At 44.9% G+C, this 22,757-nt stretch overlaps 1 protein-coding gene across 2 annotated transcripts in view; it reads right to left on the bottom strand.

The window, feature by feature from the left end:
- Positions 1–404: 404 nt before the first annotated feature.
- Washc5 (WASH complex subunit 5) overlaps positions 405–22,757 on the bottom strand; it is a 52,466-nt gene continuing 30,113 nt past the window's right edge. For both annotated transcript variants that reach the window (XM_006990657.4, XM_042265496.2), the window contains 15 exons: positions 22,572–22,682; positions 21,558–21,698; positions 20,764–20,844; positions 20,169–20,270; positions 17,154–17,333; positions 15,913–16,037; positions 13,526–13,688; positions 12,294–12,396; positions 12,124–12,203; positions 11,171–11,274; positions 10,242–10,371; positions 8,645–8,741; positions 6,470–6,623; positions 4,541–4,628; positions 405–800 (listed from right to left, as the gene is read on the bottom strand). In XM_006990657.4, coding sequence (XP_006990719.1) covers positions 744–800; positions 4,541–4,628; positions 6,470–6,623; positions 8,645–8,741; positions 10,242–10,371; positions 11,171–11,274; positions 12,124–12,203; positions 12,294–12,396; positions 13,526–13,688; positions 15,913–16,037; positions 17,154–17,333; positions 20,169–20,270; positions 20,764–20,844; positions 21,558–21,698; positions 22,572–22,682 — 1,716 coding nt within the window. In that variant the 3' untranslated portion in view covers positions 405–743. The remainder of the gene's footprint in view (positions 801–4,540; positions 4,629–6,469; positions 6,624–8,644; positions 8,742–10,241; positions 10,372–11,170; positions 11,275–12,123; positions 12,204–12,293; positions 12,397–13,525; positions 13,689–15,912; positions 16,038–17,153; positions 17,334–20,168; positions 20,271–20,763; positions 20,845–21,557; positions 21,699–22,571; positions 22,683–22,757) is intronic.

Here is a 22,757-nt window from a genome sequence, read left to right as displayed (position 1 = left end):
AGATCTCTTGCTCAACCTGGAGCTCTAGGCAATGGGTACCACTAGCTACAGGTTCAGGCAGACTCCTACCATGTCTCATCCAAGTTATCCTGGTGGGATGGATGGCAGCTCCCTTTCAGAGGAATTTTCATGTAGAAACAAGTTAGGATTTTAAGTCTTAAAAGTTTGTTGCTAAACCTTAATACCCCCATCCAGCCCCCACCCCTACTACCTTCCAAATAAGGAAAAAGAAAATCTTATGGACAGCAAGCTGGTCGTCAGCTCAGCCAGAAGAGGCGGGAAGAGCAGCTGGCACAGGGAGTGCTCCAGGAGCTGCTGGGAACCCCCAGGCTGTCTGGGACTAGAAGACGGCAAACCTCCAAACACAGCACGGAGGACAGGAATCGAGTTACTACTGGGGCAACTCAGGACTGGCAATATTATTTTACTGAAGATCTGGAGTTGCACAAATAGTTCTTTAGAACATAAAATGAAATGGATTCATCCATCACAGTTACACTGAGTATTTAGAAGAGGCAAGTATAAAATAGTTCTGCTTCCACATGATACAAATTCCATATAATACCATGATTTAAACAATATATTAGAGCCGAGAGCCATCCTCCCTAGAATGGCTGATGAGTCCCACAGTGTAGGGAAAAATGCAAGCTGCATGAGCAGTCAAGTTTCTTTTCATTCCCAAGTTCATTTTAGTTACAGGAAGATCATGAGGCTAGTCCTGCCACGGATGCGGGAGAAGGAAGTCACAGGACCGTTCGGAACTCATCGAAGATGAAGTTAGGCACGTGTGCTTCGGCCACCTGGAGGAGTAAGCACAAGTTAAGTCAGTCCTAGCATTGCAGCTGAAAGACTTCCCAGCTTACACATGAAAATTCAGGAAGTGCAAACACTGCTGGAATAGGGTGAAGTGCTGGAGTGAGCTGCCTCACAGAGGTGAACTAGCAAACGGCCCTTTCATTGTTGGTGTCTCCATGTCTCCTTCCAGTGCACCCCTAATACAATCAGAGGGGAGGCCCGCTGCCTGTAAAGTAACTGTAGGCTTGGCTCTTAAAGGCTCTTTGATCTAGGAATACACATTTGAGAGGCAATGAGGAGAAACCTGAGGCCAGAGGGGAAGACTAGGAAGGTCTTGAAAGGCCTGCATTCCTTAACGGTTTTTAGTAGAAGCAAGGAGGAGGCAGGGCTGGGCTGGGGTGGGAGATGGAACAGGTGATCTTTCTGAGCCAGAGAGGAGTTTGAAAAACATTGCTGAATTCCTCTGTGTGTGTGTGTGATCATGAAGATACCTACCTGCTGGGTAGAGAACATGCAACAAATGTGGACAGCATAAAAATCCTGAGAAACTAAAACTAATGATTAAATTTGTATTCTGGCTGTGGTGGTAGCCCTCGCCTTTAATCCCAGTACTAGGGAGGCAGAGGCAGAACTCTGAGTTCAAGGCCATCCTGACCTACAAAGCATGTTCCAAGACAGCCAGGGCTGTTACACAAAGAAACCCTGTCTCAAAAAATAAAAAACAAAACCAACCAAACAAACAAACAAAAATTGTATTCCTAAAATCCACACTCACTCAAAATTCGGACCATGTAAATTTTTAAGCACAGAGATTTTATTAAAGGTATTTCAATAGAGGCTCAAGCACGAGGTTAGTCACAAAAAGGGTGCTCAGAAGCAAGATATATCCAACTGTGGTTTCAGCTCATTATGGAAGGGTTGATGGATCTTGTAATCTCTTGTCACCCCTGAAAAATGTCTGCACACCCTTGCACATAGATTGGGGGACATTTGCACACATATGTATTATATATGTGATGTTTAGCAGGTAGACTCTGGGCAGCAGAATTTCTGGGGCTAGGGTAAATATAATCAAGTTTAAAAAGAGAGAGAAAGCTGGATTCCTCTCAAAGGCTAGGGTTGCTATATTCCTATTCACACCATGGAGAAGAAGCCCAAACACAGCCCAACATTTCCCTTGTCAACAATCTGGTTTGGTTTGTACCTTGGATATAAGTAAGGTTGAGCCTTTTCCAAACATTTACCCTAAAAAACTGCCTGTTAATGTCCTTTGTTCATCTCTCTACTCAACAGGTCATCTTTTTCTTGACTGAGTTGAAAGAGAACGTTATAAATCAAGAAAATGTCCCCTTTTTTTGATTTATAGGTAATAATTCCTATTTTATCTCTTGCTTTTTTTTAAAGAGGCATTTGATGGAATTTAACCTGGCATTAATTAGAGATCGAATCTGAATCTTTACCTTTCCATTTTCTTCTTTATGTGTTATGGCGAGGAAGTTGTGTTGGTACATATTTATCTAGATGTCTGCTAACTTACCTGCTTCATAATTCATACTGCCTGCCATTGGTTTTTAACAACACAGGTGCCACTCTGAGTCCACAGCATGAGTCCCTGTTCCAGAGCCACCGTATGGCTATGGTCTGCTTCTCTCCTGATGTGAGGCATCACTTTGTCCTTATACAGTTACATGCACAGTCTGTGCGCTGGTCCTACTGTTCTCTTACCAGTACCATGCTACTTTCACCTCTGTAGTTTTATGTGTTAATGTTAACTTGTGAGATGTAATAACGTTTTTTTCTAAAGAAAGTCCTTATAAAAAGTCATACTTTTTTTTTTTTTAAAAAAAAATCAAGTTAAAGATTAACTGGGGCTTTGATTATAATTACATAAATATATAAAGTTGGTATCTCACTGATAGGTATAATTTGAAAGTCCTCTCATTTGAAACACAGACTTTCAAAGCTTAAGATTTTGAGACGCTTAAGCACGAGGTTAGTTGAAAAAAGGGTGCTCAGAAGCAAGATACATCCAACTATTTCTTCTAGTGTCTATTATTTAAAAATATTTTTATTACTACTTATTATGTGTATAAGTGTGTCTTTGGAGGTCAGAGGCATGTCAGATACCTTGGGGCTGAAATTACAGGCAGTTTGAGCTGGCTGATGCAGGTGCTAGGAATCATCAACTCGGGTCCTCTGCAAGAACAGTATGTGCTCTAACCACTGAGACACCGCTCCAATCTCTAGTAGCATTCTTAATTATTTCCTTAACTATTTTAACTATTTCCTTCTTCTGTGATGGGACCTTTCTCTCATAATTTAAGTTATTTTGTCCATTTATTATTTAAGTAGGTTATTTATTGAACTTGTTTTTATTTTATTTATTTTTGAGACAATATCTCACTACATAGTCTTGGCTGGCTGGGAACTTGCTATATAGACTAGGCTGGTTTCAACTCATCGAGACCTGCCTCTCCCTTGAAAGTGCTGGGATTAAAGGCGTGTGCCACCCCCACCCCCCAACTTTTACTCATCTTTTTATTTTTTTCAGTCCTGGTGTTGAACCCAGGGCTTGCTCTACCTCTGAGTTATACCCCCAACCACCTGAACTCATTTAAAATTTCCCCATGATTCTATTGAGTTCTCATTACACTTTTTTTTTTTTTTTTTGGTTTTTCGAGACAGGGTTTCTCTGTGTAGCTTTGTGCCTTTCCTAGAACTCACTTAGTAGCCCAGGCTAGCCTTGAACTCACAGAGATCCGCCTGGCTCTGCCTCCCGAGTGCTGGGATTAAAGGCGTGGGCCACCAACGCCCGGCGAGTTCTCATTACACTTTGAATAAGCAGCACACATTTTATTTCTTCCCAAATCTGTCATATTTAGTTTCACTTGTTATCTAACATCTATACAACGAAAATAGGGAACAAGGGTCGGTAATATCATATGACTTTTACAGTCCTGACACCAAGAACACCAGTCATTTCGCTAAGTATTGCAAGATCATGGAGCTCTAAAAGATCATCTTTGGCTTTAGTTAGTAAAATGCCTTCAATTAAGAAAAGACTCTTTTTTTTTTTTTTTACATGTATTTATGCACACAGGCCACTGAATGCCTCTAGAGGTCAGAGGACATCTTGCGGGGCCAGTTTTCTCCTTCTACCGTGTGGGTTCTGGGGACTGAACTCAGATGGTTAGGATTGGCAGCCAGTGCCTCCATCTGACGATCCGTGTTGCTGGGTCCCATTTCTAAGTATTAATTTTCAGCATTTGTTATAGTCTTTACATTTCTTACATCAAGCCTTCCTTTGCGCTTATAACTTCTCAAGGTTGATATTATTTAGGAGGACAAAGAAGGAATTTCCTAGAAGGTAAAAAGCAGTTTTTCACTTCTGGAAGGAGTGGCCATGCACAGCTTTGGCTGTGGCCTGACCTCACATGCTGTGGGCCCTAGGCTGTCAGGAGAGGAAGAACAGAGCACCCGTGGTCATTTCTTTCCCTGGCCAGTTAGAAATCCCTTCCTTGCTTGCTCCTCTCACTGAGCTGGCCCTCAAGAGGGTGGAGGGTGAGGAGGGGGACAGGAGCCCTCCACTGTGCAGGGAGGAGGCTCCATGGAGAGCCTGCAGAGCAGTGGGAGGGGCCGAGCGGCATCTGCCGAAGACCTGCAGGACTTCACCCTGAGAACGAACACCCAGGCTGCTGTTTTCACACTTACGGACAGGTGTCATCCTTTACTCTCGGTGGCCTACCTTGCGGGGGAGCTTTGTGTACCGAACATAGTCCTCCAGGAACAGAAGGGCACCCACAGCATCTGCAGGCATCTCAGGCATCTTCTGGCTGTAAAAGAAGTCTGCGTCAGTCAGCTGCTTTGTATGTTAACAGGCCCTGACTTGACAAATGATCAGCAGACCAAGTCTATCTCAGATCCACAGGGCATCTTGATTCCTAAGAAATGATTATCCTGCTCTTATCTAGGAACCAACCCTGCAGAAACAACCTAAGCACGGCTGGGGTGACAGATATGCCGGCACCTGCCATCAAGTGTGATGTCCTAGTTCCATCCCCAGGGTCCACACGAGGCAGAAGAGCACTGGCCCCCTGAAGGCTGTCTTCTGACCTCCCATGCTTGCAGAGAGTGGTACATGCACAGGCATGCAGACACATGTAATTACAGAAAGCCAAACCCTAACCTTGTCTCGTTTATGAAGTGGTCCTGTAGTCTGTTCAGACCTATCTCCCTTTCATGTCTTTCATACTCCAGGGCTCAATCAATGCCTGACAGGTCCCATACTTTCCCACCCTCTAATCTTTCAGCTACATTTGTTTTGCACACTCACTTGAAAGTAAATGACTAGCCAGGACTGGTGGTACCAGATCTGCAATTCCACTACACTGGAGGCTGTTACAGGAGAATCACAAATTTAACAACTACCCGGGCTATAGACTAAATTCAGGGCCAGGCTGGGAAGCAGTGGGATAATGTCTGGAAGAGTAGAAGTAGGACAGGGGTGTGGCCTAGCTTCAGAGGGTTTGCCGGGTGCCTATGAGGTCCTAGTGTAGCAGAAAGATCTGAGTGACATTGGCAGAAACAACCAAATGGTAATCATCTGTTAATGTTACAATGTAAAAACAACCAAATGGTAATCACCTGTTAACGTTACAATGTAAAAACAACCAAATGGTAATCATCTGTTAACGTTACAATGTAAAAACAACCAAATGGTAATCACCTGTTAACATTACAATGTAAAAACAACCAAATGGTAATCTGTTAGTTACAATGTAAAAACTACCAAATGGTAATCTGTTAACATTACAGTGTAATGAGACAGAAATGCTTCAGCTCCGCTGACCCTTTCAGGCAGCAGAGAAGGAAGCTCAGGCTGCAGCATCCTAGGGCCATGGCTTTTGTTTTTTCCTATCCTAGAAAATCTACATTTGAAGAGAAGCTAGCAAAGAACTAGAAGAGATTGGAGGTTTCTAAGTTTTATTATCAGATAGCCACTTGTGATTCTTGTTTGGTTATACACCATGAACTAGCCTTTTCCCTTGACACTGAGGAAGCACTCCTTTTCAGTGTGTGGCTCCATATCTTGATGGTGGTCACACCAAGCAGTGTGACTCCCCTTTTCTGAGAGGAGCCATGTCTTAGTGGTGCTCACACTGAGGAGTGTGACTTCCCTTTAGTGGTGGAGCCATGTCTTGGCGGTGGTCATATTGAGGAGTGTGATCCCACTTTTGTGAGTGGAGGCATGTCTTAGTGGTGTTTACACAATGAGAAATGTGACTTCCCTTTGTTGAGTGGGGCCATGTCTCAGGGGTAGTCCAGCAGGAGGGCAGGGCTCACTGGGCTCTGAGAGATGGATCCAACACAGCAGAGTCACAGGTGCACTTTGTTTCTCATAGAGAGAAATCTAACAATGTCCACTAATCTCCGTCAAGATCCAGTCTTACGATGTCCTGCCAGTACTACTATGGAAAATTTCCTGGCAGGGTAATCAAGGGTAAGCATTGGAGGCGAGTGCCCCAAACATGCAGAGGTGCCCTGACTTGTTTGTGGAGGAGAAGCAGCTACTCCCTATTCCTGCCAGCACAGCCATGAGAGGGCTTTGTCACGAGCGGCTGCAATTCCCTTTTCGTGACACTAAGTTCCACTATTTCTGATTGGTCCTCTGTACCTTGTGCACTGCTCCATTGTGGAGCGAATAAACTGGCCAATCAGCGCCAGGAACTGCTCGGTGTACCGGGAATGAAACTGCTTCAGCAGAGTGAGAAGTCCCAGGACAAGTGGTGGCCAGTCCACAGGGTCGGCAGGCTTCCGGCAGACCATGCCTGTGAGGGAAAGTTACAACACCCAGTGAGCTACCTGCTTTTGACAATGTTCATTTAGTACCAGCCCTAGTCAATGTCATCATGGCTGGCAGGTGACTAGTTTGAGGAAAGAGCGATTTGGGCGACCTCCTGAACTAGCTGTGAAGTTCGTGCAACATCCTAATGTCTGAAGGATTTAGTTCATATCACTATTGTTTATTTTGTTCTGCACTATTAATGCCCGCTATGGTGGAGACTTAAGATGCACATTAATATGAATGAAAAAAGAAAAATCACCTCAAACTGACTTCAGTTAATGGTAGCATGGCATTCTAGATACCCAGAAGCACCTTATTAAGTAGAATCAGTTAAAATTCTGGTTTAAATGTTTTAAAATTATTTTTAAAAACAATGTTGAGTGCTAAGAAACAAATCTGCTGAAGTCAAGAGAACAGAAGAAGGAAGACTGGGATGTGACTGAACACCACTGCCTGGCTTTCCCACTGTGGCCTCTGTCAACATCTGAGACTCTCACCTGCCTGGATGGCTATGCTAAGCAGGGGGTGGAGCTTAGGGCCTTCCCGGGGAGACATGGAAAGGTTAGAAGATGCACACTGCCTGCCGCCTTCAAGGCTGTAAGGTTACACTCAACAGTACCGGCATGAAGACAGACCTATCAGTGCATCAGGGCAGAGTCCCAAAGCAGTTTGACCATCAGGCGATCCACTGACTTTCTACGAACACAACCAGCAAGTTAATGGAGAAAAAGAACAAGACACTGAAATTGGACAGCTTCAAGGAGGGGTTGAGGGGTAATGAAGCTGGCCCTACCTTACAACAGATGCAAACAATAGTTTGGATGCTTCCTAAGTCTTAACGTAAAAGAGAAAACTTGTTTCTAGAAAATGAACTGGCAAAGCAAAGACTGTGAGGAAGGCCACTGAGAGATGAGCATTTCTGAATGTGGAGACAAAGCTTTCCACTAACATGGGATGGTCGTTAGCTGGTTTGATCAAGATGAACAGAAGGAGTCAGCACTTGGGGGCACTTGGTGGGAAGAGGCCAAGCAGGAATCCAGTCACCACTGTGCCCTCCTTACCCAGCAACTAGTGATCCAAGGCACTGTACTTGGCAACAGGTACAACTAATAGCAACTGGTAGAGGAACAATGCCTAGGACCAGTGAATGTTTCTGAATGAGAGGATTAAAAAAAAAAAAAAAAAAAAGCTAAAGAGATTCTACAATTTTACTTTAAAAACATCTGAGGAGATAGGAAAGAAAATGAGGAAGAGATACATTTTGAAGTGTTGAAGCAAATTCTACAATTTTACTTTAAAAACATCTGAGGAGATAGGAAAGAAAATGAGGAAGAGATACATTTTGAAGTGTTGGAGCAAACAGTAATACAGTACCATTTGTAGACATGTTCTTACAGTGCTAGTGACTGAATGGCTCTAGTGCTAGGTTCTGATTGTACTTTTTCAACCAACTAAATATACAGTGGATTAAAAAAATTCTTAGTTAGATGCAAAGTCTGAAGGCAGAGGAAGGACCTGGGAATCTCCAGGTAATTATAGAGATGCTCACAAGAAACCATCAACAAAATAATTAGTTATATTACTGTATCAAAAGCCTTGAGTATGTACTGTTTGTAGCAAATATTCTGACATGTAACCATGTGTATGGTCTGAGATCCTGTCTCCTTAACTACACTGTAACAGCAGCACGTGGACACTTGTATAAACAGAACATGAACATAAAGAAGTTCCTTTCATACCCAATCAGCTACTTATGCATTGAATGAGGAGAACCAAGTCAAGATGTTGCGCGTTCTGTAAGAGGCAGGCGTGCTCGGCTGATCTGGAACCCACTGTGTACATTCCATCAACAGTATTATGTTGCTGTGACGCAACGACACCATTTCATCCATGTGCACTTGGTTACAAAAACACCTGATGTCTGACATAGCATTATAACCAGAACGCTGTCCTTACACATTGTTCTACTGCTTGTTTATTACAAAGCAAACCTTGGCATCATACCTAGATTTTTGTTGTACTGAAGCTTTGGCAACTGAGCAATCAAGAAGAGAAAGTTGACGATCGGGAAGTAGGGTAAACGCTTTGTTGTGATGTAAATCTGGAAGAGAAAGATGGGAGAGATGGATGGTTTCTTCATATTACAGAGAATCACAGAACACGGTTCAGACAGGAAGCTCTGTTATGCCTTCAGTTTGCGCTTCTGACTGCTCCCAGCTGGGAGAGTCCCATCATTTGCTGTCTTTGGATATTTCCTTACCTATAGCCCCATGAAAATACAGACACCTACATGCTTTAGTCCTTCTGGAGAGAACAGCTTTGCTTACAGCCTAGAGTTCCTAATCCTACTAATACTTCTAAAAGGAGGGGCAAGAGGTGACGAGTAAGAATGGCAAGGGACAGCAAAATCAAGAGCGGTGAAGGTCTGGGGCTGGGAAGAGAGCTCAGCGGCTAACGATGGGTAAACCCTCTTCAGAGGACTGAGGTTCAGTTTCCAGCACTAACACGGCAGCTCACAATTGTTCTTAACTCCAGGTCCAGGAGATCTGACACCATTGTCTGGTCTCCTTGGGCATCAGGCAGACACATGGTGCACATACATACACATAGGCAAATATTCATACACATAAAATAGATCTTAAAAAAATAGTGAAGGAGATGTAGGGAAGAGAGGGAGCCTGGGACAAAAAGGAGGGGAGGAGAGATCCAGGGAGCAGAGAGCGACAGCAAATGCTCAGGAAGAAAGCCAAGTCCTCCTTTGTCATATGCTTCTCACAGGCAGTCTCCCTCCCAGATAACATGGCAGAAAAATCAGGGCAGACAAAGGTATACCACCCCTCTGCAGGCCTCCAGTCCACAGAAGACAGGACAGCACACTGGTTCCAGCCCAGGCTCTTACCACTGGCTAGCTCCGCCCATTAGCGTGAAGGCCCAGGGAAGTCCTCAGGCTCCTCACCTAAGGATGGCCTGTTTCATGGGGCTGCTTAGCACAGAGCACTCAGATGTCAGCTGCCCTTTAGGCTCATCACCTTAGTTTTATCTTGAGACAGAGCTTTATTATTATAATTTAAAACCTTGAAAAGTAACCAGGGTAACCCTCTAAAATGGACATGTTTCTGCATCAACGCATATAAACACTCACACTAGGAAGATCCATGGCAAGTACAGGCAACTGACGTCAGTTTAGGACAGGTACTGCCCTGTGAGAGCTGGCACTGACTTGTGAGAAACCCTGCACCACTCAGTGGTTTCTGGAGCCCGGAGCTGCAGAAGGATGAGCCTGGCATTTGTCACTGCACTTCCTGCTGGTCACCAAGGGGAAGTGTTTGCAAGCAAGACAGAGCAGTGTGACCGACCGTTCCAACTCCAGGTGAACCTGCACGGACACTGCATTTACTCTTCCAGAACCCTGACCAACGTCAGTCTCACAGCCAGGGAGGTGACACCATTTAGAGAAGGTTGGAACCTGACAGCATGGGGTTCTGGCGGCTGAGTGCAGGTTTCTGGAATGTTTCCACAGTGACCTGTTACCTGGACAAAGTCACCTTTTGCACCACATAGCCCTGTACCCCCCACCCAAATTTAAATTTTAGTCATTAACCTTATTCAGTGGGTTGTGAATGCCGGCTGCCTCCAGATAGGCTGTGATTTCATATAAGAGTGTGTTATCTTCTTTGGGGTAGGGAAGCGAAGGGTCTCGATAGTGGGCTTCAATGTCGGCCAGGAGAGCCCTAATGGGGGAGAGAAGCAGCAATAAACATGAGTGGTCAGCTGAGTTTATACATCTGTATGCAAGTCTTGTCCTTTGACTCCCAATCCACAAGCCTGAGACTGTGTGTCCCTGTGAAATCTGACCTAGAGTCACTTTGTCTCTTAGAGTAAAGCTAAATCAAGTGATTTCACTACTGAGATTACAAAAGAAAAAAAAACTCTGTGTGTGTGTGTGTGTGTGTGTGTGTGTGTGTGTGTGTGTGTGTGTGTGTGTGTATGCTCATGGAGGCCAGATGGGGCCTCTGATCCCCTGGAGCTGGGGTTACAGGTGGTTGTTAGCCATCTGACAGGGTGCTGGGAACTAAGCCAGGGTCCTCTGAGAGCAGCCAGTGCTCTTAACTGCTGAGCCATCTCTCCAGCCCCTCACTGCTCACAATTTTATGAACCGGCCAAACTGTTTCTAAGAACTGTTTTGTTAGCAGAGCTGATGTTGGGCTGGAGAAGCTTGGATTATTATCTGAGCAGAAAGAGAGGAGAACAGCAGCTGGGGAGGGAGGGTCTGTGTGCACCCCAGGATGTATTAACCTGCTTTCCCCTGCTTGCTGAGGAACCACTGCCTAGCTCTTTAGAGCAGTTCTTGTAGATTCTGTTAACAATAGTTTTTCAAGCTGGGACATGAGCCTAGTAGTGCTGCTGTATATTATATGAGCAATACATGTTAAAACCCAAAGAGACCTTAAAGAAAGAGGATGTGGACATGGGTGTTGGAAGGTGGGCAGCCCAAGCTCACAGGTGGCTGTCTCAAACCCTGGGACTTACTTATTGAGGTTGTCCAGAGCAGCTGCCAGATGTCTGGAATCGAATCGACAGGAAGAATTTAGCTCATTGGCGATCTGTTGTCTCAGGATCTGCATCTGTCCAACCTGAGAACAAGTGACAGAACACAAAGGTGACACACAGGGCACTCTGGGGGCCACCACCAGCATGCTAACAGAGCTGGAGAGCCTGCGACAGTCACCAGTCGGCTACACTGTCTCCGAGGCGGCCATAGCAATGCCTCCTCCCAATGCCTCTGGCTATTCTCTCTCTACCACCAGAGAGCCACATTGCGGTTTTGTATTTGTAATAAACCTTTCGGAACACTCATGGAACAGTCGGGTCTGTGGTTTCACTATGTCCTTGCTTATACAAAGTAGGTGCCTGGATTCTAAAAGAAGCCAGTTTTCATCTAAATAATTAATTGGTTCATTTGTCTTTACTCCTCATTTTCAAAGACACAATGTTTTATTCATAGCACATGGATAATTTATGCTCCCCAAGATCCCTGCTTCTTAACATTGAGGCAGACACAAGAGAGAAAGGAACAATTGCCCTGTTGTAATACTGTGAGGATTACAGATTATAGATACTTGATCTGTAAATCGACAGACCAGAGCATTCCATGAACTTGGAGGAAAATTCCCATTCCCTTGCACAGAAGCACTTCTAATTGGAGGCATTTCAGAAAGAATACATTTTCTCGAGCAAGTGGGAAGCTGTGGGTCCATGGAAAGCCTAGTCAGTGGTGGCTCCAGAGAAAAGGATAAAGGAAGGAATGGTGTGAGAAATAACAAGAAGTTGCAGAAGTTCTGTTTGAACCACGAAAAGATGTATTTCCACAAACACAAAGTCATAGAAAAATAGCAATTTACAAAATAGCGTTGATTATTCCTGCCCCCATAACATACTTTCTTTACATAGTATTGATTATCCTGCTTTCCATACATACATACCTTCATTATAGCTTCCAGGTAAGCAGTCCAAATCTTCTGTGTTTTAGTGATGGCAGAAAGATAAACTTTACTTGAATTTGCTGAAAGTTAAAATATAATCTTAATCCAGTAAATTCAGAAAGGGTATAGTACAGCATTATCTCTGCTTCAGTGAGCATCAGGACACTTACCTACAATGCTTTTCAGGGGGCTGACAGCATTCATGAGTGTTTTTAAAGTATCTTGAACAGTTCTATCTCTCAGGATAATTTTCTGAAACATACTGAGGAAATTCTACAAACAAGAAGCCATGATCAAAATCAAAACCTAACAACCCAAAACTCCAGTTACCCCAAATGCTGTACAGAACATCATCCACCTCAGTCACACGTCCTCTAAGTGGGAAGGTAGCAGGTACCCAGGTTCCTACTAGGAGCAGTGGCTAGAAGGAGGAGATAAGGCTTGCTGTGGGATGTCTTTCCGTGTGCTGTGAATATGTGTTGCTCTTATTGACTAATAAATAAAGCTGTTTTGGCCTATGGCAAGGCAGCTTAGAGGAATATGGAAAATCCAAGCAGAGATATGCAGAAAAGAAGAGTGGAGCTGGGAGAGATGTGAGCTGGCTGCCCATGGAGCAACAAGATGCCAGCAGACCAGTAACACTATAGCCATGTGGCAAAACAGATTACTAGAAATGGGTTAATTTAAGATGAAAGAGCTAGCTAGCAAGAAGCCTGCCATAAGCCATACAGTTAGTAATTAATATAAGCCTCTGAGTGGTTATTTTATAAGTGGCTGCGGGACCTCAGGGTCGGGTAGGACACAGGAAAACTGACTACAAAGGTTTCAAACACAACTCTCTCTTTCCTGAACTGAAATTAACTAAAGCAGTCTACCCATAAAATTACAATGCTGGTCAAAGCAATTCTCGTTTACTCTTAGTTCTTGTCTACCTAGTAAAGTCACCCATGCCTCACATCAGGGTGAGAAATCACGAAGGACACTGAGTTTAATTTGTCAGGTGAGACATTTTGTTATGCTTCTCAGGTAGAAACCAGACATGCAGGTCCATAACAGGCAGTCTTTTGTCTTCTTGGCAGGGTTTGGATCCACCAAAGTGTGTCCAGAGAGGCTTAAAGGCCAAGATAAAACCCATGCCAAACAGGGACAACACCATCCCATAAGCTGGGATCCAAGGCTGAATTGCGAGCAGAAAGTAGGCCAAGCATTGACATCTATCTCTCTCTGCCTCCTGATACAGGAACAGCGTGAGCAGCTGCCTCATGTTTGTGTGACCACAGTGGAAGCCATTCTGGATGCCAGGCCTTCCCCTCCACGATGGACCAGACTTCCATCCTGAAGCTGCTCACCAGATATTTTAGCACAGCAGTGACAGAAGCACCTGACAGGGTTCCAGGCTCACCTGTAACTCTTTCACAATCATGAAGCACAGAAGCCTGTCCAATCCATTCAGACCGAATGTCCCCAAGGTGTTCTGGATTTCTGAGAAGAGTCGGCTGCTGGTCACTTCTTGATGAGTTTTCATGTCATACCAAGTGTTCAGCTGGTCTATGTAACATGTCATTCTAAAACAAAAGTACAACCCGAAGTTCCAGCTGCTCACAGGTGTGGGATGGGAGCTGGGTACCACAACCCAGGGCATGGGCTACAGGTCTTCGATTGTTTTACGGTATTACTATGTAGTCTGCATAACCTGGGCAGGCACTGCTGGTTCTGACTCGTGTTTCGTGTTTCCTCACTTCTGTCCGGGTACTCACTCTTGCCTGCCTGATGCCTGCCTGACGTCACAGGAAGTGAACCTCTACTAGGCCGCCTTTCCCCATTGTATGCTGCTTCCTCAGTTTCATTTATTTCCACCCCGCTGAGCTACTACCGGGAACCATGCTGAGAAGACTAGTTCATCTGCCAGGCTGGAGGACTCTGGAGCCCAGCTACCTTTTTACAGGATGTTTCTCGACATTCCAGAGACTGAAGACAGAGGAGAGCCCAGCATCAATCCCACTGGGAAAGAAGAAACTTAGGATCTTTGACATCAGAGAGGGAAAATAAAGCTATGTGCTTCTTCCCAGCTCATTAGATGGCAGGTACGCATCTTCTAGAACCTCTCAGTGATTCCTCTTAGCCTCGGGAATACAGTATGACAAGAGGGGCAAAACCCAGCATCATCTACTGTGCACTCAGTGCTGTCCTACGCCACCTCAGAATAGCTGTGAAGTACAAGCCACTTCACCCAAGTTAAAGGGGGGACGGTGGAGGGCCAGGTAGGCCTGACACCACGGTTCTATAATTCCAAAGCTTTGGTTCTCAAGCAGTGGAGGAGCAGCCTTGAGTGACTGGGAGAGCCTACAGAAGGCACAGGAGTCCACATTCCATCCCTAGATAATCTGATTCAGCAGGTAAGGGGTGGGTCCCAGCCTCTGCAGTTCTGACAAACTCTACACATGTAGCCTCACGTTATAAACACCACCACCCACCATCCATACATGTGGCCTCATGTTATAAACACCACCACCCACCATCCATACATGTGGCCTCACGTTATAAACACCACCAGCCACCATCCATACATGTGGCCTCACGTTATAAACACCACCACCCACCATCCATACATGTGGCCTCACGTTATAAACACCACCATCCACATGGGGCTTAAGAAGGAGCTGAGAGCCTCAGGAGGGAGGAAGTTAGACTTAGAAGTAGATGTGGAAAAAACAACTCAGGAAGGTTTGCAAAAGTGCTATCTCTTTCACGCTCAGGCTTCAGGGCCTCCTCTTGTTCCCCTGTGCTGCACTTTGGATGTGACATTTGAGAGGATCCTAGTTCTGATAATGAATTCTCAGTCACATCTAATCTCCATGAAAGTGTGAGCAGGGTGCTAGGCAGGGTAGTTTCTAGAAGGGCTCAGTGATTCAAGCCACTGACACAAAGGACCGTTTACTCTCTTGCCTGTGACAGAAAACAATATTTCAGCTAGAAATCTCAAAAAGTGCATCTGCAGTTCATTGACTTTCATAGATCTTGAGATAAAATGCGCCTAGTCTAGAAGGCAGTGTGGAGTGTTTAAGGAATGCCTATGTAGTCAAAGAGACATGGCTAGGTGGGGAGAGAAAGAGGAACACTTCTTTCTCTGGGCAACTCCACCCATCGTGGTCCTCTGTGAGCATGTGCACAGGCATAGGCAGAGCCACAAGACATGAGCCTGCTCGGTCCTCAGTTGGTCTTAGTGGACTGCTTCATCTGAGGCGCAGAGGAAGAGGAGATGGGTTAGCTGGATTTACTGAGAGGTACCGTGGGACCCACCAGATAGTCTCAGGAACAGTTTTAATTACATGAGCTTTTCACCCATTCCCTGCTAAAGTCACATGAACCCATGGGACCAGGATGTGGGTTCACTGCACATGGTGTGACCTTGACCAGCGGCTCTTTGGAGCTAGAGCTTGGCATGCTCTAGGGACACTACCTGCCAACTGTGTCATGTTGGGCAGGAGAGTAAGCGTCTGTGCCTGCATTTCTTCATCTTTAAAGTGGTAAGGCAATGCCTAGCTCCCGAGATTATTACAAGGAGTAAGTATGCGTAAGTATGTAGATTCGGGAAGCATGCTGAGCGATCAGTAGATGGTGACTCTTGGTAAGTACTTGGGTCCTGGGCTCAGAAATAAGCATGCCATCTTTAGTGGTCAGGATGAGTTGACAAGTACAGGGTCAGGGCTAGGGACAAGGGAGCACACCTCAGTGACACAGGCTCAGACGTCTTGTGGCCTGAAGCTCAGTCATACGCGAAAGACTTACTTTGGGTCTGTGATCCGCAAGATTTCTCTGCAGAGTCGACCAATAAACGTTATGGACTCATCCACGGGTGCGAACTTAGGTATTGGAATATGAGTGGACTGGTACATACTTTGCCAGTCTTGAATCTAGAACACAAGACCATAAATGTCTAGTTCAACTCTGACAGTGTAACTGGGTATCTTCTCTTCACATAATCTCACGAGCACTGCATGAAGAACGACAAAGGTGCTTGGTTTTGAAGAGGAAACTTTTAAACCGACACCAAAGGTCCCAAACGCTACACAGAACGTAAGAAAGAAAAGAAACAACCGTTAAGGAGGATGGAGACGTGGCTCCGCTGGCAGAGTGCCTGTCTAGGATGAACAGAGCCCTGGGCTCCCTCCACAGCACCACATCAACCAGGCACAGGGACGCAGGCCTGGAATCCCAGAGCTAGGGAGGCGGAGGCAGGAGGATAGGAAGTTCAAGGTCATCTTTGGCTAAACCATGAGCTGGACACTGGCTTGGGCTTCAGAAAAGTGAGAAATAAGGAGAGACAGAGAGACTTAGGTTTTTTGTCTCGTGAGTAGAGATGGACAGTGTAATCTAAAATGTAAAATATCACAAGCTTACATAACCTTTTGAAAGTGTCACCTGCATGTGTCAGGTCCTTGTGACACGCTGTCTAAAAGCAATGGCACTTGAGTTTGGTGCTATTTTGTGACTCATGAAAAGAAAGAAAAAGAAAAAAGAAAAGTACCGGCCACTTTTCAGAGAAGATACACACACACATGCCAATAATAACAGTGTGAAGATACTGGACAGCCACTGGGGAGGCACCTTCACGGCACCCAAGGTCAGCTGCAGTTAGGCAGCGGACAACAGCAAGGGCTGGGTGGGACCGAGGAGAGCAGGCGCCCGTGCACTGCCGTGGAAGGACCGGAACAGCCTGACGGAGTCAAGAGAGCCCCGACTCTCGCTCTCGATGCCGTGGGCTCTAACAAGAGCAAGCAGCCGCTCCGGCCACTTAGTTACACCTGCTTTCTCCTCGGCACAGAAAACTCCATGAGGCCAAGTTCAGGTCAACTCTCCTTTGACCCAGGGGTCTCCTGAAGGTGTTCTCTGGGACCTACGGATTTTCAGTCAAATTATTAGACCAAACAACAACTACAATCTTTTTTGTTGGTATTCCTGAGATTTGGAGTGTGTATTTTAAAGATAAGAAATGATATAGTCAAGAACTAAAAAAAATTGTTACATACCTTTGTTCTTAAGAAGTTATTACATTCTTGCTCCACGTTATAATTTATAATTCGAGAGACTTCCTCCTGCCAAATCTTCAGACCATAAATGCTGACATAGTCCTGTATGTACTCAAAAGAACGATGGAACCCATCCATGGTGGCTCCCAGCTCTTTCAGCCTGGGCATCAATTCACTTGGCTGTACAGAAGGACAGGAAAATGATCAATGGGAGCAAACTGTCAACACTAACGCCTATTAGAGCTTAAATGACACACTAAGGAAGCTTAGTCATGGTTTCAGATATAGTCGAAACTTTAGAAATCCTTCCTTCTGCAGCTAGGCTGACTTACAGTGCTGTTAGACACTCAGCCCAGGATAGACTGCACGAATTTGGAAAGACAGTCTCATCCGCAGGATATAAAGATGAATACTGATGATTTCACCAGTATCCGCTCATGGACATATCTACTATTATACACCTAACACTTAAGTGAAACAATCTTTTTTTTTTCTTTTTTCTTTAAAAGTTTTTCTTTCTTTTTTTTTATTTTACACACCAATCACAGTTCCCTCTTCCTACCCTCCTCCTGCTCACTCCCCACTTTCTCCCCACCTGCCCCCTATCCACTCCTCAGAGAGGGTACTGGCCTCCCATTCATCTATTGGTGCTGATCTTTCCTTCAGAGGTCTGATCACCTTTTTGTATCCAGAATTAGCATTTTCAAAAGCCAAAGATTAGATTAGTATTTGTCTGACTTCTGGATCTGATGCATATTCTATTTACAGCTGGGGTCAATCTTTGAAAAAAAATCAGTGAAGGCTTCTTTTGGACCTTGTATAATTTTAGTAAAGGACTCAGAACTCTTTTCTGGTTCTTTAACCTTGTCCCAAGCATTTAAGGCTGCTAACTGACATAGCACCAAGGTGTGTTTATCAAATCCAAATAGCCTTTGTAATTCAGCACACTGGCCTTCAGCTAGCAATTGCTCTTGGGAAATATTAATACCTCTAGCCCTATTTTGTTCTTCTATGGCCCTAGCTTCCTCTTTCCACCATACATTCCACTGTAACTGAGGACCAGCTTCCGATGTTACTGATGCCAATTTTTCCAGTCTTGAGGGATAATTCTGTTCTGAGTTGCCCTGAGTTTAATATCTGCTTCACACAGGGTGAATGCACACCATATGAAACAACATCTTCCTTACATCTCTTCGAGTCTAATATTTCTATAGGATTACATTGAACTTCTCCATAAACTAAGATTGGTTTTCTAACAACGTTGGGCCCCCCCTCTTCAATTTCATCATGTGGTGGCATAGTAGGTTCTTGTCTAAATTCCTCTGTCTGTGTCTGAGTATTTTTCTTATTTTCATTAGTAAGTCTTTCTAAGGCTTTTATCAGTAAAATTTTTCTTAGTTTTACTAGTAAGTCTTTCTAAAGCTTTTATCTTATCAGTCAAATTCTCATATTTGGCACTGATTATCAACCAACTTTTTTTAGGAATAAAACAAGAATTACCAAACCGATCATGATTATAATTGACATTATGTAAATCACAGCTAAGTTAATTATCTCATTTAACTGTTCCATTTTAAAACCATCCATTGTGGAATCACACAGAGACCTAACTCTCTCCATTGTAATATTGCTTCTCATTTTTAACATGGGAAAAAAAAAAACCTCTCCTTTTTTAAAAAACTAATTCCTCCACTTTAAGAATTCTCAGGTGTCTCATCAAATCTGCTGCTGCTGATGGTGAAGTGTGAGGCTGGCTGTGGGCTGAGAACACAGAAAGTGCACCCCCTGGCTGAGGGCAGCTGCAGCTGCAGCTGTGAGCTGAGAATGTGTGGCAGCTGCAACAATAAAAGCCCAAGCAGGTGTCAAGGCGGATGGCCACCTAGTGTGGCAGCAGCCTGAGGAGGGAGTCCAGGGGAAGCCTGCAACCCATGGGGAGAGGGAGCCAGCTGTCTGAAAAACAGGCACAGGGGACCGTGCAGAAGAAGCATGTATGGCGGGAGCTGCCTGAAGGCAGAGCCAGCCGGTCATGGGCTCATGGGCTGGTAAGTGCAGTGGCACTGGAACCCAGGTGCCTCTGGAGTTTGGGTCCTGTGGAGTTTGGGTGGCAGTTGGAGACTGTTGTAGAGAGGCTGCAACAGGAAAGTCCCAGACTCACTCAGAGGGCTCGGAGAAAGAGTGGAAAAGCGAGCCAGGGGGGCAGGGACTCCGGCAGGTGTTCGTGGCTTTGCAGCGACCATCTCATGAATTCATGCCCCACAAGTTGAACGCCAGATGAAGTGTTAATCTAATTAATCTTCATCAATAAAAAATTGGGAGTCAAATATCGGGGTAAGATCCTGAATGATCAGAGAAGCAGGGAGCATCCACCAGTCGCTTCCTACCTCTTCCATTCCTCTGTCCAAAAGGGCCAAGATGCTCTCTCCACTCCACCTTCAGTGAAACATATCTTATGTAAAAATTTCAGGGTTTCATTTCTTTTTTTTTTTAAAGATTTACTTATTTATTTATTATGTATACAGTATTCTGCCTGCACACATGTCTGCAGGCCAGAAGAGGGCACCAGATCTCATTACAGATGGTTGTGAGCCACCATGTGGTTGCTGGGAATTGAACTCAGGACCTCTGGAAGAGCAGTCAATGCTCTTAACCTCTGAGCCATCTCTCAGGGTTTCATTTTTCTCTTGAGGAAAATTATCATACTTTTAAATAGATAATGCAAACTTAAAAAACCCATCTTGATGGTTTCTACCTGCTTTATGGTAAACAAGCTCTCTGACAGTAGGTAACTCTGAGTCATGAGTACCATCAGTTCAGTTCTTAAACACAGGACTGCAGGGGGAGAATCGGTTTTACAGGGGATTTTCTTATGAGTGAATTATAGAAGGATCAAAAAGCGTATCAGTTGTTGGTACCACAAATCACACACTGGAAATGCAGGAGAGAGAAGAGCCTATCTTGGTAGGTGTTCCAGGGCACACTGTGGGCTGAGTGATAGATCCCTTCTGGGCACTGTACCTTGGCTCGAGGGTTGAATATCAATCCTCTGTGGAGGGCGAAAGCAACTCGCTTAACTAGCTCCTTCCTTATTCCATCTTCCAGCAATTGCTTGGGATCCACCTAAGTGCAAACCACAGGCGTTCAGTGCAGTCAGAGAAAACAAGTCAGGAAAACAGCAGATGGCTAGGAGAGTCGGCAGTGCAGCATTTTCCCACCTTATTTCTAAAGGTTAGAGTTTAAAATTTCTGCTCCTATTTCATTTTTCTAGGGGTGGACTGAATTATTAATCCTGTCGCCTCCACAGGACTCTCTCATCTTAGTAAGTTTTGTGGTAATTTTATAACATTACAAAGATGGCATATACGAACAATTTTTAATTGCTTCACATCTTAATCATTTCACTGTATGTAAAGTGTCTTTGTGTCCAGCCAGCAGAGAGAGTGACAAGAAATTCTATGTCATATGCTTGCCTTTAATCATGAATGATCAGGATTATAATGTTCTCTCTCCATCAACAAATGAGCAAAAACACAGTTTCTGAGCAGCACAACAGGACAGCCACATTCCTTCCTGTTCAATCACAGGTCACACCGAGCAGCAGCATGACTGTTACCTTAATGATGCCCACCAGGGTCGTTTTCATCATCAAGATGCCCTCAGTAAAGATGGAGATGGCGTGAGTGAGTTTGGCAACCTTTAACAGAGAGAAGGGGGAGATAGGGAGATGAAGCACTTTACAGGAGAGGACCTTCACTTCCATGCAAGGCTAAGCAACTGGCCGATAATCCTGCAGTGGGCAAAGGCTACAGGAAATGGCTGTGTGGCTGTGTAAAGGACACCGGTGCGCATGCTCCCGGGATGGAAGGGAGGCCCTGTGGTCCAAGGAAAGACTGCTGTTAGATATGCTGGGGACGGTCCCTGTCAGCAGTTCTTCGTCCTTCAACGGCACTTCCCTTCTCTGGGTTCTGTTTCTCGGGTCTAAACTTCAGGGCTGGCCTCACGATGAGCTGTACTACCCAGCGGCCTGATTGTAGTACACGCATTTTCACTTACAATGTTTTCAACTTATGATGGGTTTATTGAGATGTAATCCTAAGTTGAGTATCGAAAACACAAAGAAGGAGCATGGACGTGAGAAGGTTGTGAAGCACAGGAAGAACAAGGAGAATGCCAGAATGTTCAAGAGAAAGAGCTCCATCTCTAGAGAACCCGGGGGTGAAAAGGCTCTCAGGGACACTCAGCAACATCTCCAGAGTCACGGTGTGAGGACACTAAAGACTGCAAACCACGTTGTCGATGAGCGTGTGAGAACACGGTCACCAGTGACTGCTGGTCACTGGGATGTGCCAGGAGCCACACGGTTTGGGTTGTAAACATCGAAAGACAGAAGCCAAAGGAATGCGGCACCTCATATCGTGGGCCGAGCTGAGCATAGTCCCTCAGCTTGTCCTTGTCCAGGCGGGTAGGCACTTCAATGATGTCATGGGTCTGAAGCTTTATGATCTTCAGAAGAGATGTGAACATGCTTTCTGGAATGATCTGCAAAACCTTTGATGAAAAGATAAGGAAGAAATACAACTGAGTATCTGTACTATTTTTTTTAGCTGATAAATAATGAAGATGACAGCAAGAAGGGTATCAACCAGTGTGTAGGATGGCAGTTTGCTCATCAAGAGAGGTGCTGGGAAATTTAAAAGAACTATCTTTAAAACTGTAATAAAGGCACTGGACATGTGGTGCATGCCTTTAATCTAAGCACCATGGAGGCATAGGCAGGAAAACCTTTTGTGAGTTCAAGGCCATCCTGGTCTACATAGAAAATTCCAGGCCGGCCAGTGCTACACAGTAAGCTATCTCAAAACAAAAACAAAACAAAATAAATAATTGCTAGGAAGCCCAAGCTCACTTCTTCTTGCCGTCAACAGCCCAGAGAACATGAAGTTAATCCTAGAAGTGCTCAGGATGATTTATCACGCTCCTGTTACAGATTTTAAAAGGCCAATGCTCACGCTGTCAGTAACTTCAGGAAGTTCTCGGCCATGTGTGACATGGACTGACTCTGAAGTCAGACATGCCTGGGTCCTTGACCCGTCACGACTGGAGCAAGGACCAACATTCTCACGAAGACTTGGACTAGGTTCTGGTGAGGGAATGTGAGTTGTGCTCTGCCACTGAGCAGCCAGCTCTGACTACGAAGAGGAGACAGACGTCACCTCTGTTCCTCAGCTTCTGCCACTCTGAGGCAGAGAGTGTGTGAAAACCAGTGTGACTTCCTTAGAAAGCAAAGTCACACTGGCATGTCTAAGGCTGCAGCAAGAACGTGTTCATTTTTGGAAATTTCTGGAAAGACACCCGGAGGAAATGAAACACCAGAAGGGTGCTGTTCGTTACGTCACCGAGATACAGCGAGGCACTTCCTACCTTTCTCACGTACGACACCAATTCTCCCGAGTAATACTGAGACACGCTGAGGAGGTCAGGGCTGTTTGCCTGATTAATGCGCAGCAGGGGAAGATCCAGGGCAGAGGCGAGCTGCAGGGAAACAATGCACATTTGCTTCTTGCTTCATAAATGCCCTAGAAATCTCTTTCCCGAAGTGGAATTTAC

This window comes from Peromyscus maniculatus, chromosome 20 (assembly GCF_049852395.1).
Source record: "Peromyscus maniculatus bairdii isolate BWxNUB_F1_BW_parent chromosome 20, HU_Pman_BW_mat_3.1, whole genome shotgun sequence".
In the NCBI taxonomy this organism is placed as follows: Eukaryota; Metazoa; Chordata; class Mammalia; order Rodentia; family Cricetidae; genus Peromyscus; species Peromyscus maniculatus.
This window is presented reverse-complemented; position numbering and strand designations above follow the sequence as displayed.